This window comes from Cygnus olor, chromosome 3 (assembly GCF_009769625.2).
Source record: "Cygnus olor isolate bCygOlo1 chromosome 3, bCygOlo1.pri.v2, whole genome shotgun sequence".
Classification (NCBI taxonomy): domain Eukaryota; kingdom Metazoa; phylum Chordata; class Aves; order Anseriformes; family Anatidae; genus Cygnus; species Cygnus olor.
Genome location: NC_049171.1, coordinates 58,201,641 through 58,220,056, shown reverse-complemented (window position 1 = coordinate 58,220,056; position 18,416 = coordinate 58,201,641). Strand labels below are relative to the sequence as shown.

The 18,416-nt window shown below is 37.0% G+C and overlaps 1 protein-coding gene across 1 annotated transcript in view; it reads right to left on the bottom strand.

The window, feature by feature from the left end:
- Positions 1-18,416, bottom strand: part of LAMA2 (laminin subunit alpha 2) — a 381,555-nt gene that overhangs the window by 87,310 nt on the left and 275,829 nt on the right. Inside the window, 3 exon segments of the mRNA XM_040551823.1 lie at positions 2,540-2,651; positions 7,671-7,769; positions 8,311-8,453. Coding sequence (XP_040407757.1) covers positions 2,540-2,651; positions 7,671-7,769; positions 8,311-8,453 — 354 coding nt within the window.

The window sequence follows — 18,416 nt, the reverse complement described above, 5'->3', positions numbered from 1 at the left end:
CCATTCTAGAAACATGAAAGATCTGGCGCGTGACATTGCAAAATCAGTAATGGTATGCTCGACCAAGGCCAGCAAGTGTAGTGCCTGTTTTGAAGAAAGGGCAACTCCACAAATGCCTGAGAACTTGTTTTGGAAGCAATTGGAAAGAGGACGTGGAATAAATTAATGTTGACTTTGCTTCTCCCTCCACCAAAAGGTAGCACATGTCAGAATAGATGGTTTAATAGCAAATCCAGTTGAATATTTTCAGTAATAATCCTCTCCCCCCCCACCCCCCAACCAAAAAAAAAAAAAAAGGAAGAAAGTAAAAAAGTAAATAAATAACAGAAATTTCAGACACACAGACACAGACACAGATTTCTAGGTTGGAAGAACCTCAAGATCATCGAGTCCAACCTCCGACCTAACACTAAGCACTCCACTAAACCATATCGCTAATCTCTACATCTAAACGTCTTTTAAAGACCTCCAGGGATGGTGACTCCACCACCTCCCTGGGCAGCCCGTTCCAATGCTTAATAACCCTTTCGGTAAAGAAGTACTTCCTAACATCCAACCTAAAACTCCCCTGTCGCAACTTTCACCCATTCCCCCTCGTCCTGTCACCAGGCACGTGGGAGAACAGACCAATCCCCACCTCACTACAGCCTCCTTTAAGGTAACTGTAGAGAGCGATAAGGTCGCCCCTGAACCTCCTCTTCTCAATTCAATTTCAACTGTAAACTACGGCTCTGCCAGCTGGATAGAAGGTATGAATGAGAAAAACACTGTTATGAGTCTCTAATGGCACCCAGCTGTCATAAAAAAGGAAACACTATCCTGGAGTGTTAGCTGAAATAGGCAGGTCTCACTGCCATTAAAGTGAAAAACACTGTAGGAACCTCATTTCAATGCTGATTACCCGTGCTAAGGAAAGATGAACCTAATTTTGAACTGAGATATTCTGCGAAGGTGAGCAGGAAATGTGGGAGAACTGCTGTATGAGAAAAGACTTAAGACTCTTTGAAAACAAGGATAAAAAAAATAGACCAGGAGAATACAATTCCTGTCGATGAATATAGTTGCGGGTGGAGGAAGGAGGAGAAGCACTAGGAAGAGAAAAAACTATTTGCACCAAAGAATAAGGCAGAAGAACACATGATGATAAACTAAACATGAATATTTTTAGATAGAAGGTTTTTAGAAGGTTTGTAGTTATCAAAAGAGTTCTGAAACTGTCTTCTGTTCAGAGGGTGAATATGTGGGAACTACTTGAAGATGCATATTAGAAAGTTTATGATAGCCAGGGAGTGGATGCAGCAACCCAGGAGGTATCTTTCAGTCCTTATGCTCAAATCCTATATCAAATCCTATATTTAATCTATCCTTAAAATATTGACTTGGCCACTAGGCAAACACATTGATTTTAAAGTCTTTGTCTGCTTCTAAGTGCATACATTTGTTTCACCCCTCAACATCTTCTAACTCTATACTTCCTATTGCTAAACCTGCTTCAGGAAACTTCTGTATGGGTTATAAACACTGGACAAAAACTCTGTGCAGCAAAAAAACAAGTTTAGCCATTGTCATCCTGAATTCATCATCGACTTCTCAAATTCAGCTCTGTACTGAAATATGAAGAACCTGGTATTTTGTTTAAAAACCTTGTTGAAAACTTGCTTACTTTTTCATGTCACTTTTCTGACATTTATTTCATATCAAAGTTGTACATTATAGGAATACCTTAAACTGCTGGTTGATTCAATTACAGGGCATGTACTGGGATGCGTTACATGAGAGGCAATATAAAATGTATTTTATAGTACTTAGAATTGGAAGCTTCCCCTTTCAACCAAATGGATATCTAGAAGCATATCTCTACTGAAGTTAGTACTGTATTGGGAGTTTTGAAGAAAGAACAGATCAGTATTTTTCAAAAAAAAAAAAAAAAAAAGACTGTGATTGCCAATCATTTTCATATTTTTCTACCATTATGTAATTTAATAGGTCATCCAGTATTTAGGTTCTACTTCTCAAAGCCATCTACAATACTTTTGCTCATAAGTCTTTACTGTTTTTTGTAAGTGCAGAGAATCACCTTGTGGAAGAGAGTTGGCTCTATGCCACTACTTAGGTGGGGATAGGAGTAACTTACAATTAATTTCCAGGCAGCAGATGTTCATTAATGGCAGATAGCAATGTATCTTTGAAGTCATTTTGAGGAATTGTGCTAAAATTACATCAAGCTTTTTACCTTTGTTTTTAATTACATCAAGCTTTTTACCTTTGTTTTTAACTTTGAAAATAAACAAAAGCTAAGCCCTGTTATTCACTTTATTCTAATAGTTTTTCCCCAAATAACTGACAAAATCCTGAAGGAACATACTCAATATTCTGCTTGTCTGTGTTTATAAGAAACTGTTGTTTCTTAATGCACCATTTCAATCATGTGACATTTCTCAGTGGACAAACTCTCTTCCTCAGTGTGTTTCAGGCCCTCTTCCCCACCATCATTCAGTTTTCCTGAGAAACAATTGGCACATTTTTCTTTTTCCAGTACCTTCAGCAGCTTGGAGAATGCCTTTCACGAACTGTCCAAGAGATTTTGCTCTGTCATTAGTCCTCTCAGCATCCTGCCTCGTTTGCTCACCATCTGCTGTCACCTTGGTAGCCTAGTGAACCAAATTCAGGAAAAGTATAATTAATAAACAGGACAAGGCTGCTCTATGCAATATATAGAGCTCTATGCACTGGCTGAATTTATGCTCAAAACTTTCCTCAGGCAAAAGACAATCAATGAATTATTGATCAGATGCATGAGAAATGACATGTTCTGTTCAAATACACAATTAAATTTTATTACCTTTTCCTTCTAAAGGAAATTGGAAGGCTTTATTTTAGGTTCTTAGAAACTCTAGTTGTATGCAACAGCACACAAAGAGAGACAGGATGAAATTCACTGAATTTGCTTTAAGAAACATTGTTCAGAACCTTTCAATAGACTCTTCAGCGGATACTTTCTGTAATTTCACAATTGTGCATTTTACGATTGACAAAGTGCAGCAGATACCATGACCTCTTTGCTTCTTCTCCTAAGGTGGTCTCAAAGAGACAACCCATGCCAACAAGCATGAACAATTTAAAATCTATACATTAATGAAACCAAGAAAGAGAGGGGGAAAAAAAGTGAAATAGATTTGTTCAGCTTTAACGCTTGAAGTGGTTTGTTTATAACATATTGGGGTGCTCAGTAAAATTTTAGCTTTGTGTAACTAAAGGCTTTATAATTTTATTGAATCACAGAAGCAGCATGAAGCAAGATGAACAGACATCTGCTGCATAATGGAAAACATATTGAGGAGAGGAATCATCTTAATACTTTCTACTTAGCTCTCAAGATTCCTATTTACCAAATCATTTTTTATTATGCAGAAGCCACTTTAAGCAACACAGCTTGTCAAGCTGTATCATAAAGAAAAAAAACAAACAAACAAACAAACCAAAAAAAATACAACAAAACAAACCACCAGCATGAGCAACAACAATCCACCAGGGTTCTGACTGTCCAGACTGCATTCCAAAGAAATACCTATAAGCAGAGCATTATGACCTTTCCAGTCTCTGGGAAATGGCTAGGAGGTCAATAATTCAAAATGAGCTTCTCTCACTTGAGCTGTACAGACCATTTTTTGTTACCAGAAATCTATTTCATTAATAGTCAAAGAGAGATAGTGTCACATTTAACACATTGCCTGATTAGCTTCTACATGGAAGCCCTCAAGATACATCAGGACAGCTGGGTTCCTGAAACGAAATCCCTGGCATTATCATACCACTTACAATTTTGGTCTACTTCAGAGTGGTTACCGTGCGAATAATTTATATGAAAATGCTTGAGGTAAATAGAATGACAGAGGAAGAACTAGCAACCTATATTAGCCTGGGGGGAGATGGTTGTATTTTTATCCTTGTATCAGTTGAAAAACAAGGCTTTTCATATTTATACAGCTTTAATCATGTTATTGGTTACTTCTGCTAAGATTTACAAAACTCCTTTACCTGTCTGGATACAGAGCTGAAATATTGTCATACTTAGTTGTAAAAGGCAATTGGGATAGGAAAAAGGCAAAAATACGGAATGGTCTTGATGGACCACTGCTCTAATCCAGCTTGGCATCTCTGATGTCATTTCATTCTTCATGTAATTGAGAACTACCTTATTATTTATTGTCCTATCCTCCACAATGAGCCTTTTATTCTTTGTCTTATATTTTCTTAGAATATTCCCATTCACTTTTATTATATTCTACAATATTTCTAAGTCCTTTACTACAAATGGTGTTCTATAACTTACATAGACTTTTCTCATTTTTGATTACTTTTTCCATATTAATTCCAATTGGCCACTTTAAGCTTTCAATATTTATGACTGAATGGCAGGCACTAAATTTTCATACACATTAATCCGCCATCAAACCATTTCCATTTTCTCTCTGTGACAGTTCTCTTTAGTACTTAAATCCCATCCAATCCTACTGTCTGCTTTCTGTATTTTGCCATAATTTGCTTTGCTGAAAAATAACCTTTCACTTCATTTTCTGGTCTAGCATTAACTCCATAAACCAAATTAAATGGCAAGTATCTTTCACATTGTACCTAGCCATTCTATGGATAGTTAAATGTTTCCATTTGTTAATAAAGTCCTACTCATTTGCTACATATTCAGTTTACTACAGTTCATTATTTCCATAAAGTCAGACTTCAGCTACTGCTAACAGTTTCAGTTTAAAGAGGCACAACAATCTTTTTCTGGGGGAGGAATAAAAGTCAGGCAGACTGAGTCCAGAGCAAAGGTTTGGAATGAATTTTTGAGAAGTATGGACATGAGTGAGACCTGCTGGCATAAAGGAGATCTCCAGCATGGAAATCTGGTAAAACAACTAGTTGAAACCACAGAGCTGCAGACCACAGAAGGAGGGCAAACTCAGACCTCACTGTATAGATAGTAGGTCTTGGATCACCTTCCAAATGCTTCAAACTATTGCCAGCTACTTCCACAAATTTATGAGCTCAAGAAATTCATTGGTATGGGAGAAATGAAGTTTACATAGTCAAAAGAAGTATTTCAATTAAAAGGAAGTGATTCTGATCCCTGACTTTCCTGAAGTCTCTGAATGTACCCCATTAGAAGGGAGAAGGTGTATTTGACTAAAGTAGTGAACTGATAGGATGTGAGCAGTCTGAAGTCTACCTCAGGTGGTAGATGTAGAAATGAATATGCAAGTATGTAAGAATGTAATCAGCGCAAGAGCAAGAGAAGAGGATCTTCTTGTAGAGAATGTGTAGTATAATTTGGCAGTGAATGAAACAAAGAATACGATGGGGAAAAATAAAAGAAAAAGGAGAGCTGCACCAATGGAAGAGATGACTGGTTGAAAAGTTTTGTAGTAAGAAAATACTGTTGTCTTCTACATTTTGTCTTAAAATGTGTAGAAATTTTTCTTCATGGAAAAAAGTGTCATCACTAATCTTCATCAACCTTTATCCTTATCACTACTGGTTTCACTTGGAAAAGTCTAGTGAGCCTGCAAATTAGATTTGTGCAGAAAGTTTGCTAGTTATAGTCATACCATGTGCAGGAACTACTAGCTGTTATGTGGTATTCAGCTGAATCTTCATATAAAAATGAGACTTCAATGTGCTACATCAGGAACCACTCTTCTTTTTGGTACATTGATCTTATTTACAAATATAGAAAGAGAAGGGTAGGACTTAGCACCATTTGATAGTCCTCAAAATAAAAACCAATGTCCAATCCAATTAACTATTCTCCATAAGAAAAAATGGAAATCCTAAGCCAACTTACTCGCTGCAACAAGGGAAAACTGCAGAAATGGAAGTGGTGTTAATCTGTCTACCACACTAAACTCCCTAAGATCACATTCTCAATGTTTTCCCTTTCAAGACTAGTCCACAGAAATTCAAAATTTGCAACATATTTTAGGTAATCTGCATGAAGGATTGAAATTTATTTAATTTTGGTTGTATTGGGCAGGTGTAAGTGGTAATTGGAAAAGGATATTAAAAAGAACAACTTTGCAAAGGAAAAAATTATTAGTTTAAGATTGAAAAATCTTAATACAAGACATATAATTTTCCCTGCTTGTAGGGCTCTCATGAGTTAAAAACCTGCCTAGACTTCGCAATCTTTCTTTACGCTTACATACATACACATGAAGGTATGCATGTGTGTGGAGGTATATATACATACATACACATATGAGCGTGCATATGTACATACAATACAGACGCTTTCTTATCCACTCAAGGTTTCATGGAATTCTTCAAAATTGAATATAATGCACACAAACAAACCAATTTCTTTGAGAATTTTGGTTCTGCAAGGCATGAACAATTTTAAGACAGGATGCTAAAACTATAGGGGGGGGAAGGTAAATTCTCTCAGGTGTATGTATCATCCCTACAGCAATCGTTGTTTTGCTTGTTTCATTATTTCAGTGCAGGGAAGCACCTAGTCATGAACATGAGTTTTGGTAATCTGTTATATTAATGCCTTTGGGACAGCTGTATTTTTATCGTGGCTGGTCTGTTTTCCTACTTTTTCTCCACTAGGTGGCACAATTTATATTATTTTCTTAGACAATGTCTTTCTGACCAAAAAAAGGTCTATACTGAAATAAAACTTTCATAATAAAAAGAGTAAATCGTACATCAATTGAAATCCAAAAAACCCTCACTTTCTTCATAAATGAAATATAGAATGCACAATAAACACACACACCTTCTTCAAGATTTGAATTCTCCCTTTAAATATTGTTCTCATTTCAATTACTTCATTCACTGACTCTTAATAACAAGTTATTTGTTAAACCAGAGACATTCCCAGGCTTGCTATAAAATTTCCTTAAAATTAGTGCTTCAACCTAGGCTACCATTTCCTCTACAGCTCCTGAAGAAACCAGCCAGTACAGAAGATAACCTAAAAATGGAAAACGACTCCAAACACTAAAACTATTCCTACAATGGGCTTGAGTTGGCTGGGCAATAAGTAACTGAGTGAAGCTAGTTTACCTGTATTGTGAAAGACCATCTTGCAAGAGAAACGGAATGAGAACTATCTTGAGACAGTCAGAAGATTTGAAACAGAGTATGAGGAGATGATGATGTTGATGCAGAAAGCAGATAGCCTTACTAACCATACTAACCATACTAACATTCAGAAGAAAAAGAAGGGAATCAGGCGGCCTGGTTTCCAAAAGCCTTAGCCAGTCAAAGAAGGACTCCAGTCATGTGAGCAACTGTGTAGTAATCATATGGCTTGGTTGCTGTTGGGTTTGTAATATTATCTGTAGCTGATGTTAAGAGAAAGCTAATAAATGCTGTATCAAGACCTCTATTTCCTTTAGTCTCAGATTTTCCAAATAAGCTCATTCTTGGGTGCTCTCTCTGTATGAGCTCTCACCTACATTATAAAGTTTTACAGAAAATATATCTCAATGTATTGGCCCACAAAAATAGGTTATTAGAGGACTTGGTGCCATTTCAAATACTGAAACTGAGAAGCATCTTATAATTCATCTATTCATTCATGTTTAATTCATATTCAGGGTATTTCTGTCATTATACAGCTTTAACCAAGCCCATAGAACCCAACGTGATCACAGACTTACTCTTGTCAGTAGTTCATCCATTTCTGTCACTAAGGTATCCAGATTTTCCTGTGCTAGCTGAAGAATTCTCTCTGGTGCACGCTGAGGTGAAAGCAAATGCTGTTGGGGGAAGAGGGGAGTGAAAGTAAAAATCTGTATCTCAGCGCTTCCAAATATTGTAGAGAAGAAACAGGAAAAATTTCCTTTTCGTTACTGTATGCAACTCCCTTTTGTCATTGACCCTTTTGTCACATCCATCCAATGTATTTTCCTCAGGACTCTTGACAGCTTTACATATGTTAGTGGAAAGCCAAAAGTATGGTAGGCAACATAACACGTATAAAATGTGTATCTGCTTTCTGGACAACTAGCATGAACACTATTTTATTTGTATGAAGCATCACTTTTTATGTGCCTACAGCATAATTCCTTACATACATGTACTCAAACAAATTATTGCTACAAGATTTATGTATTAAAATAAGCCAAAATAAATAATTGTAATAACTATTTACTAATTAAAGCAAGTTTGAAATAATTAAATCTTAAATTCTTCTTCTCCGAACCTACTTATGGCTGTATTTTTGGACAGACAAGTACAGTTATACTGGAGCATGATTGTATGTGAATACATGATCTTTGTATGCTTATGTATATCTACCTTTAATTCCTGTGTCGTGTTCTCAAAACCATGCAACAATTTATACGGAGCAGGCAGTGGACCACTCAGGTTAACACTGATGATCATCTGGTTTAGCTGATCCAGGTCACTGAGAAGGAGTCCTGTACATTCATCATCACAAGCTGGGGGAAGAACAGCAAAGTTGATTTATTTCTGATAAATGTTTAAGATATATGTTTGTGTTAGAAATATTTTATGGCATAACCTACAATTCTTTGAAAGGTAATGCTCATTTCAGATAATTTACCCCAAAAGCACAGTGTGATAGGAAGTAAGGACAGCAGCTGGGGAACAGGAAAGATGTTATTGCTTGGGACTTGGTAATGGGACAGTATAATATAAAACAAAAAGAGCAAAACTGGTAGGCTTACCTCATAAAAAGAAAAAATTAATGTTGCCCATTACAGACTAGCCTGTATAAAATCCTACATTAGACAAGCAGTTTGGAGGAAGTCTGAGAAAGGTGGACAGGTAATTTGGAAAATCTAGGAGCACTTCAAAATCTACAGTACATTTATGGATTTGAACATAAGAACTCTAGAAATCTTACAATTTGCATACTTTACAGTCAATAACAGCATGGCCAAGCGTGCTTAACTTGTAATGCAGACAGTAGAAAGAGTCGAGGCAAAAATACTGATAGTTTTCTTTTAAGAAATGTTTTTCCCTACCTCCTTTCACTAACCAGCTTATAAGTTTTTCAGGTATGTTTCCTTCCTTGAAAATACTCTTTAGCATGAAAAATACTGGTGTGTGCTACGTATGCCAAAAGGAGTTTGCATCCCTCCCCCCCCCCCCCCACCGGTTTCTATTAACTATCACAAGATATTCTCATAACTTAAAGTCTTGTACAGTTTATGCTACAGAGAGGAAAATTCTTCATCCTTTAGAAAGGAGTTGTGGGAATGACTTTCTGTTTCCATGCATAAAGATGCTACATATGACTGGCAAAGCAAAACAACATCTCAGGAGGTGGAGCAAACTGTGAAACAACAAATTCTCTGGTGATGATGTTAAGAGACATGGAGGGTTGTACCTAAAATTTTACAAGTATGTAATTATTTCTCTCAGCAATGCTCCTAGGCAGCTCAGTGGCTAAAAAAACACTGAACAACATGTACTTATTTGCAGAAGATGGTAAGTAATTTTCAACAGGGGATTACATTTTTTTTTCTGAAGTCTATTGTTCATGTAAATTAAATCTTTTCTATTCTTTAAAGTTTTCAGTCACAATCATCTGTTGCTTATTCTGTAGTTTGGCTGTTCAATGTAGTGAAAATTTGAGTCAAATGCAGAGGAAGGAAGAATAAAGAATACTAGTTTAATACACCATGAAACTCATGTGATGATTGAAAAGGAGACAAGATATATGCTGGATTAGTGCAGTAAAAAGTGGGTGCAGAACACTAGATACTGTTATTTTAAGGCTTCCTTTTGCACTTTCATTGCTTCTATTTGCAGACTTCTTCCTCCTATTTCTCAGTATTTTGTTACATAATCTGAACTGGAACTTCTCTATAGTCAGGGCATGATACGTTCCATTTTATGTTTCTACAGGAAATAAATAAATAAATAAACTAAATGCCACCCCAGCTCTTGTTTGTTTTTAGAAGTTCTAGAGAACCAAAGGAAATGCAAATTTTATAGCAAACTGAATGCTTTATTAAATAAACATCTCTTCTGTAGCTGGCCAAGAAGGTAGGTAACCTGATAACCACTTTGCAGGATGCAAAAAAGTGATCTTTGAGCTGAAGAGTTTTTTTGCCTTTTTTTTTTTTTTAATAATTCTGATACATTGCTTTTCACTTATAAAACAAGGTAAATCTATTTATCCTAAAAATTGTCCAAGCAGTTGGTAATGAAATGCTAAAAAATTGTTATGTGTTAAAGACAAACTCAATTCACACCAATAAATAAAATAAAAAAGAAAGCTTATGAAGACATGAAGTATTCTCAATGAGTAAACAACTGGTAAGTGTGCTGTGAACATTCAGTATAAATAAACAGGTAGAAGAGAGGAGCTACATCAAGCAAGGACCACAGCTGAGTATACGAGACAGGACTAAGCTACACCAGTACACAGTCTGAAATGAACTGGAGCTATGGCAAATAATTCAAGAGCATGATTATATTTTATGAGACTAAATTTTTCTGTTTTTTTTATCTATAAAACTGTCAGGATAAATTTGTGTCTAATATTAAGTAATGCAGCACTAAATTTAGATCATTACAACACTGCAAGCACGTAAGAGGCAAATCATGCAGTCAATATTACAACATTGCAGCAAGCAACTAATGGATATTATTGCGTTTTCCATTTTCACCACACTTTCCCATGCACAGGAAGCCCTGTAAAGGATTCTGTCTTACCTCTTGTGAGAAGCATCTCCAAAGTTTGCACGCTAAAGAAATTTTATTTAAAGAAATAATCGATCAAATACTAAGAGGCACTGCAATTTTATGGACTTATTCCATCTTACAAGGAGAGGATAATGTACAATAAAGTAATCAAGGGACTGAGCCACAATATGTTCCTCCAGTTGGGTGGTTATCTAACAGGATTTTTCTTTAATACATTTATTACTGTTAAAATGCATAAGATACACACTGCATCTGCATAATGACTAGCTAATTTTTATGTCTGCTTGCAGCCCAGAAAGTCAACTGTACCTGCGTTCTTTTTGGCTGCACCAAAAGAAGCATGTCCAGTGAGGTGATTCTCCCCCTCTGCTCTGCTCTTGTGAGACCTCACCTGGAGTACTGTGTTCAGTTCTGGGGCCCCCGGCACAAGAAGGACATGGACATATTAGAATAATTCCAGAGGAGGGCCATGAAGATGATCAGAGGGCTGGAGCACCTCTCCTAGGAAGACAGGCTGAGGGAGCTGAGGTTGTTCAGCCTGGAGAAGACTCTGGGGAAACCTTACAGTGGCCTTTCAGTACCTAAAGGGGGCCCGCAGAAAAACTAGGGAGGGACTCTTTGTCAGAGAGTGTAGTGATAGGACAAGGCATAATGGCTTTAAACTAAAAGAGGGTAGATTTAGGTTAGACATTAGGAGGAAATTCTTTATTCAGAGGGTGGTGAGGCACTTGCACAGGTTGCCCAGAGAAGCTGTGGATGCCCCATCCCTGGAAGTGTTCAAGGCCAGGTTGGATGAGGCTTTGGGCAGCCTGGTCTGGTGGGAGGTGTCCCTGCCCATGGCGGGGGGTGGAACTTGATGGTCTTTAAGGTCCCTTCCTACCAAAACCATTATATGATTCTGGGATGTAAGGGAAACCCTGAAATCTCTGATGTGAGGTTGAACTTACGATAGCTATTGACGCTTCATTATTACTGTTTCCTGTTGCATCACAAGCGCTGAACACTCATTAGTCTCATTAAGCTTTTGGCCATTAACCTATTTTTTTTCCATTTTGGCACTAGTCTAAAACTAAATAATAAAAAACCTTCCTTCCATCCCTGTACTCATTTTTGGCTGGGACAGAGTGGCAGTATTCTCTGTGGCATCTCATGGTGGTGCATTTTGGATTTGTGACCAAAACAGTGTTGGCAATATGCCCATGTTTTAACTGCTGCTGAGCAGTGCTTGCACAGCATTAAGTCCTTCTCTGTTTTTCTCACTGCCCCCCAGCAAGGAGGCTAGGGGTGGGCAAGAAGTGGGGAGGAAAACACAGGCAGAACAGCTGCCCCCAACTGGTTATTTCTTATCAGGTGTCATTGTGCTCAGCAATAAAAGCTGAAGGAAAGAAGGAAGAAGGGGGAGACATTTGGAGTTATGATGTTTGTCTTCCCAAGTAACAGTCATGTATAATGAAGCCCGGCTTTCTTGGGAATGGCTGAACACCTGCATGCTGATGAGAAGTAGTGAATGGATTCCTCATTTTGCTCTGCTTGCACAAGCAGTTTTGCTTGGCCTATTAAACTAACTTATTAAACTGTCTCAGCCCATGGGTTTTCTTGCTTTTACCCATCCAATTCTCTTCCCTATCACACTGGGGGGGGGGGGGGGGGGAGTGGGTGAGCTGCTGGATAGAGCTTAGGTGCCTACTGGGGTTAACACACAACAGCCCCCCAAAACAGAACCCTAGTAGGCAGTTAAAAGTTTTAGCTTCGTTGAAATTGCTGCTGGTTTCAGGGGGGTTGCATGATCAATGTACCTCCACTCCAAAATCTAGGCAAAATCAGATCCAGATCAGGGTGTAAAGTACTGCCTCAGGTTTATTTCATACTTTTGTTGTTTATAAAGCCACATTTGCTGGTTCTGATATATACCAGTACTAGTTAGGTTTATATAGTGCTTGAGAAGGGCAAAAGACATTGGGATGTGGGTCCAAACTCAACAGGAACTCACGTATCAAAACCAAAACTAAATGAAAACGAAACAAAACAAGAAGAATAAAACACCAAATTAAAAAAAAAAAAAAAAGGGGGGGGGGGAGAGAGAACAATCAATAACTTATCAGCTTCCATGTCAAGTAAGGGTGTCAGTCCTTTACTGAGCTCACACAGACAGAGGAACAGTTGGACAGTGAATGCAATGGGAAGTTTAAGCCTTACCTCTGTGCCATGTGGGCTCACAGATCCTGTTAGACACACAACAGAGCAGAAGCTAGGCCAATGCTTCATAGACCCGTTTTTACACACATTATCCTTTCCAGAACACTCTGTGAAGGCTTGAAATAAGAAGCTCCTAGTTCCTACTGAATTGAGGACTGTGTGGGAGCTAGGACATATTTCTTTTCACAGATTCTTCAAGATGTGCCTCTGACAAAGACAGCATCACTGCCTAATGCTGAATTTGGGAGGACTGAGATCATGTAGCTATTGCCTATTTTAGAGGGAAAATCTTGATTCTGTGAGGACCAGTGACTAGAAGCTCTCTCTTTTTCCTGGGTGCAGCTGGGAAAAACTCCCTCTCCTTGCAAGTACCAGTCTACTTGAAGTACTAAAGTGTCTGAGACTTGGTATAAAAAGAATCCCATCCATCTGGGTCTGGCTGTAATTTTCTCCTTATTCCAGTAATGAAGATTAAATTTTTTAAAGATGTAAGTTTGTTGACTGCAGCATGACTGAAGGTCCATTTTTTTCACAAGACTGAATTAAAGAAAAATTCCTAACAATGAAATAACTGCTTGGTCTCTCTAGGTCATGATTGATTCCTGTTCCTCTTTAATTTCATACAGCAGAACCAAACTGACTGCTTTACTTTTTTTTTTTTATTATTTAAAATTTTTTTTTGCTTGACCCCAAGGATATTTATGACAGAAGCATCTGAGGAACGGTTCTGCTTTGTGTTGCAACTGAGCTCAAAATATTGAAGCCAAAGTTTTCTGTAAGTCCCCATTGTAGTTATGACTGGTGCCCTGAAAGCATTCAGAAGGTGAGTACTGACTTTCCATATGTTTAACAATAAAGCCTTGAAGTTCTCACTATGATTTTTTTTTCCCCTGAACACTGCACAGTAGCAAGCACAGTCATTGTTCTGACAACACTGCAATCTATGGTTCTCTGTTTTATGTACTACAAACTCTACAACTGAAGTGAAGTGGAATGTCACAGGGTATAACAAAAAAACACACCAGAGAAGTACTAATATAAGAAAATGCACAACTGCTACAGGTTTGATCCAACCGCCTTTGTAGCTCCTTTCCACTTTGTCTGGCTAAGGTCAAAGCTCTCTGGAAAGGGTAAGGAAAAAGCACTGGGTGCGCTTTGGCTTGTTTACATAATTCTGGTATGCATATGCAAAACATGGATCAGTGATCTCAGCCTCCCTGAACATGCTAGGTATGTAGATGAACTGAGGTATCATACATACACCCTGCTCATCATACAACTCATCTGCGTTCTAGATTGGAACTGTTGGGCTTAAGTAAGAAAACTAACGTCTTCAATTCTGTGGTTGAGTGTAGGGCAGTCAGCAATTGCCTGTTGATAACTTGCATCAGAATGAACACTGAGGTATATTTATTACAGTAAATATGACAGCGATGCATAAGGTGGCACCAATCATTTAGAAGACAATTCATTTGTACTTACAGATAAAAATCAAAATCTGTAAGTGTTAGAGAAGATTTGGGAGAACTTCTGTCATATTTGAAATGAAGCAAGGATGTTGCCAGTATTATTAAAATCAGTTTGCAACCATTACTGATTTTCCTATTGGCTACTGACTGTTTCAATACAGAAGAGAAACCAGGCCTAAGAAGTGGATTACTTTAGACCAAAAATTACAAGGAAGACTTCATCAGCAGAATATTATGAGTACATGATGATCTGGTTACTTTAGCTGGAGAAATAATCCAGTTATTAACAATACTAATGCAAAAATTGAGGATTTTTATGACGCATAGCAGACCACTCAAACCCTTGCAAAACCTCTTAAAATAAAGTCTCCCTTTTGGATATCACTTTCTATCCTCTAATTGCACACAAGAGAAAACAACACTGTTTTGTTCTAAGAATATAATGGACAGTAAATTCTGCCTGTGCCATTCACCTATAATTATCTTTCCATTGTTATTTAGCAGTAAACAATTCTTCCCCTTTGTACAGTGGCTTTTAAAAGATATATTATCTTTCCATTCTACCTGTAGTTTTCTAAAATATAACTGTAATAAAACAGCACTGAAAAATGGCATGTACTAAGCAACTGAAAAATGACAAGTTAAGAAAAAACAGTAAGAACTTAGTAATACAGATTTTCAGCTATATCAAAAATAGAAGATTTTAATGAACATGCTGGCTTCTCTGAGTCTTTTTATGTCTTTTCACGCAAATTTTTGCTCTAAAACCTTTAGAATACTTATGATAAGGGATATATGGGAATTTAAATGTTATATTTAAACAATAATAGATTACAATATTGTGCATAAATTCTCCCTCTAATTGGATTTAAATATGCATTCCTTAGCTTTTATATAATTCTGTGTAGTGTGACCTTTGATAGAATTTGCTAAAAATTCATTATTCAAATGCTTGTTCTATGCTAAATATTCAAAAATCAGTTTTCACTTTCCTAAATATTAAACATAACATTATATAGCTTAACCACACTCTGTTTTATATGACTTACAACTATATTTATTCAAAAATTGATGATTGTATTTGTATTTATTTTCATTAAGCTAGACCATTTTGCTACCTAACTTGGGGCTCTTCACACTTCTGACAGCTACAAAGCAATCGCACCAGTATTTGGAATGAAACTCTGCAAATTAGAAAAAGTAGATACATGCTTACAGTTCATTTGAAATATGGAATGCAAACAGGATTCTACATATGGCATTAATTTTCTGCACATTAAATTACTTAATCACTATTATTATTACCATTAAGGTTTCATTACAACTGAAGCTAGTCAGAAAATAATTTACTGAGTATTTTGGAAGTGGTTGGTACACAAAAGTAAAAATATGTTTTATAAAAGACCAAATCTTCAGCTGCATTAAATTCAGATTGGAACAAAGAAATGTTATGCAAGTAATGAAGGAAAATTTCAGGGTTTCCTCAAAAGATGTGATGAAGCCCTGGAACAGGTTGCCCAGAGTAGCTGTGGATGCCCCATCCTGGAAATGTTCAAGGCCAGGCTGGATGGGGCTTTGGGCAACCTGGTCTGGTGGGAGGTGTCCTTGCCCATGGCAGGGGGGTTGGAACTTGATGGTCTTTAAGGTCCCTTCCTACCCAAACCATTCTGTGATTCTCTGTTTCTAATGGCTCTCTGATAGCACAATGACTATTAAAGCACATTAGGAGCTGCAGCAATATTTCTCTATCAGATAAATAAAAAACAGCTGTATGCTGAAGTTTGTAACTAGCCTAACACTAGGCAGTGTTAACCATGGGCAAATTCCCACAAAGCTTGTTCTTGCCACACTCCCCTTGTCTGGCACAGTCCATGTGCCCACTACAGGCTCCAAAGCTAAATGGTTTATTGATCAGGCAGTGTCAGGGCTATTGCCCTGCATTAGCAAAGGCAGATTTAGAATAATATGGGGTCGAGGAACATTTAAACAGCAGAAAAATCATAAAATGAGAGCAAATAGGCATAAATCGTCTACTGAAATATTTAGGAAGTTTTTGCAATTCATAACTGGGATGTTATTGACATAGCGTCAACAGTAACAGCCTCGTTCCTGTAATACAGGAAAGATTTATGGTACCTCCCATCTGTTCCTATAAGTGGTCCTAATTTTTGTGACTGACAGATAGAAATCTCTTCATTTGCATTGTTACTTTTAGCAAGGACATGAAATATCCATATGCAAAGACAAACAAACACAACAAACAAAAAGAACCACCAAAGGATTGTTTTTCAGATGAAAATCAATTATCTAGTTGAAGTAAAAAGACTTCTACAGGTAGTACAGATACATTTTAACACCACCACGTGATTATGTTGCAGTTAAATCTGAAATTATAACAGGACACAGCTTTTAAAGCACTAAGGTGGAAAATTGGATTTGCCTGCACACAGCTTTTCCCATTCATAGTGAGATTTTTAACTGTATTATCCACACAATGAAACAGTCTGATTAACAAACTGGAAAACCACTACAAATGAAAGCTTGCACTTAAGCTGTTTTGTACAATGAAGAACTCCGCAATCCTGGATATCCCAAAGACTGTTTTAAGAATGCTGTTAAGGTCAACAACCAATAAAACACAAACTGAGGAGTGCCTAAGGCTGAAAGCATTTGCTAGTCCTGGCATTACTCTAACAGATATTCAGGATGCTGAAAAAGTTAAGTAATTTTCATTTAGATACCACTGCAGAAAACACATTCCTTCTCTTAAAATTTTGTAGCTGTGACAGCTATAGACTTAACTCATGATTACACTTCTTGACACATAAGCCATGAAATGGAATTGGAAAGTGTAGTTATTTCAGAAAAGTAGCTACTTACTCTATTTTCATTCATTTTGCTGTAGTTTGAAATAGAGTTTAAGATATATGACAGTTCAGTATTAAGTCCTAAACTGCCTCACACTGAAGGACATTAAAAGTTTTTTTCCTTAAGTACTCTAGGCTTTTCATCAATGAACTGATGCTTTCTATATTATTAATAATATGGAAAAGTATTTATGTAGATATTCCCAGTAATCTCTATTCATTTTCAAAGAAGAGTTGTACCTCTGAATCGGGACTAATGTGAGAGCACTAAATTCGGTAGTCCCATTTAGAAGCCTAGTTCTGCTCAGACCCAATCACTATGGGAGAGCTGATCACAACCATTAAGTGAAGTGAAAACATGCTCTGCACTCTGTAGCCCCAGACTCTAAGTCTTCCTGTCTTCCTGCTCATCCACTCAAAAAAGCCACACATTTAACTCTTGAGTGACATGATACCTTCAGCTATTTTTTAGCACTTTTTTTTTTGGTTGGTTTTTTTCTTCTGCTTTTCCAATTTGTAAATTGTTTGCAATTTGCTTGAGCTGAGCTGTACTAGTTGATTTTAATATTAAGAGAAATGTAGACCTCCCAGATCTCTGGGTATTTAGGTAAAGACTGACTGCATTCTGTGGAGAAAAAAAGAAAAAAAAAGCTGCTTTTATGGTATGTATATGCCTTGATGTTACAGGCACCTCTCACAGGCCAAAACCCCAATAAAACGGAAAAAAACTTCAATTGAAATCCTATAGCAGATAAAAATCAGATAAAACATTAAAACTAGTTAATTGTTCCCTGTCAATATGTTCAAAGATGCACAGAATAAAAGTATAGTATACTGTGAGCTTACTGGATCTTTATCTATATTCTATTTTAAAGTGCACAATGATGGCCTTGAGGGGAAAAAAAATAAAAAAAAGCAATCACAAATTACTTCCTACTCAGGTTGAGGAGATGGAGGAGAGGAGTGGAAAGGAAAGCACCTTATATTTCCATTAGGATTTACTAAGTGTTCTAGAAAGGTTTTGCTACCTGATATATTTAATAAGACATAAGTATATAATATCACAGGAAATGAGATTGTGGGTTCAAAACAAACACTATACTATCTAATGGAAAAAAAATAATAATTCCAAACAATAATAAAAGACAAGACACTCACTACATAACAAAACTGCAGGTAGGACAAAGATACT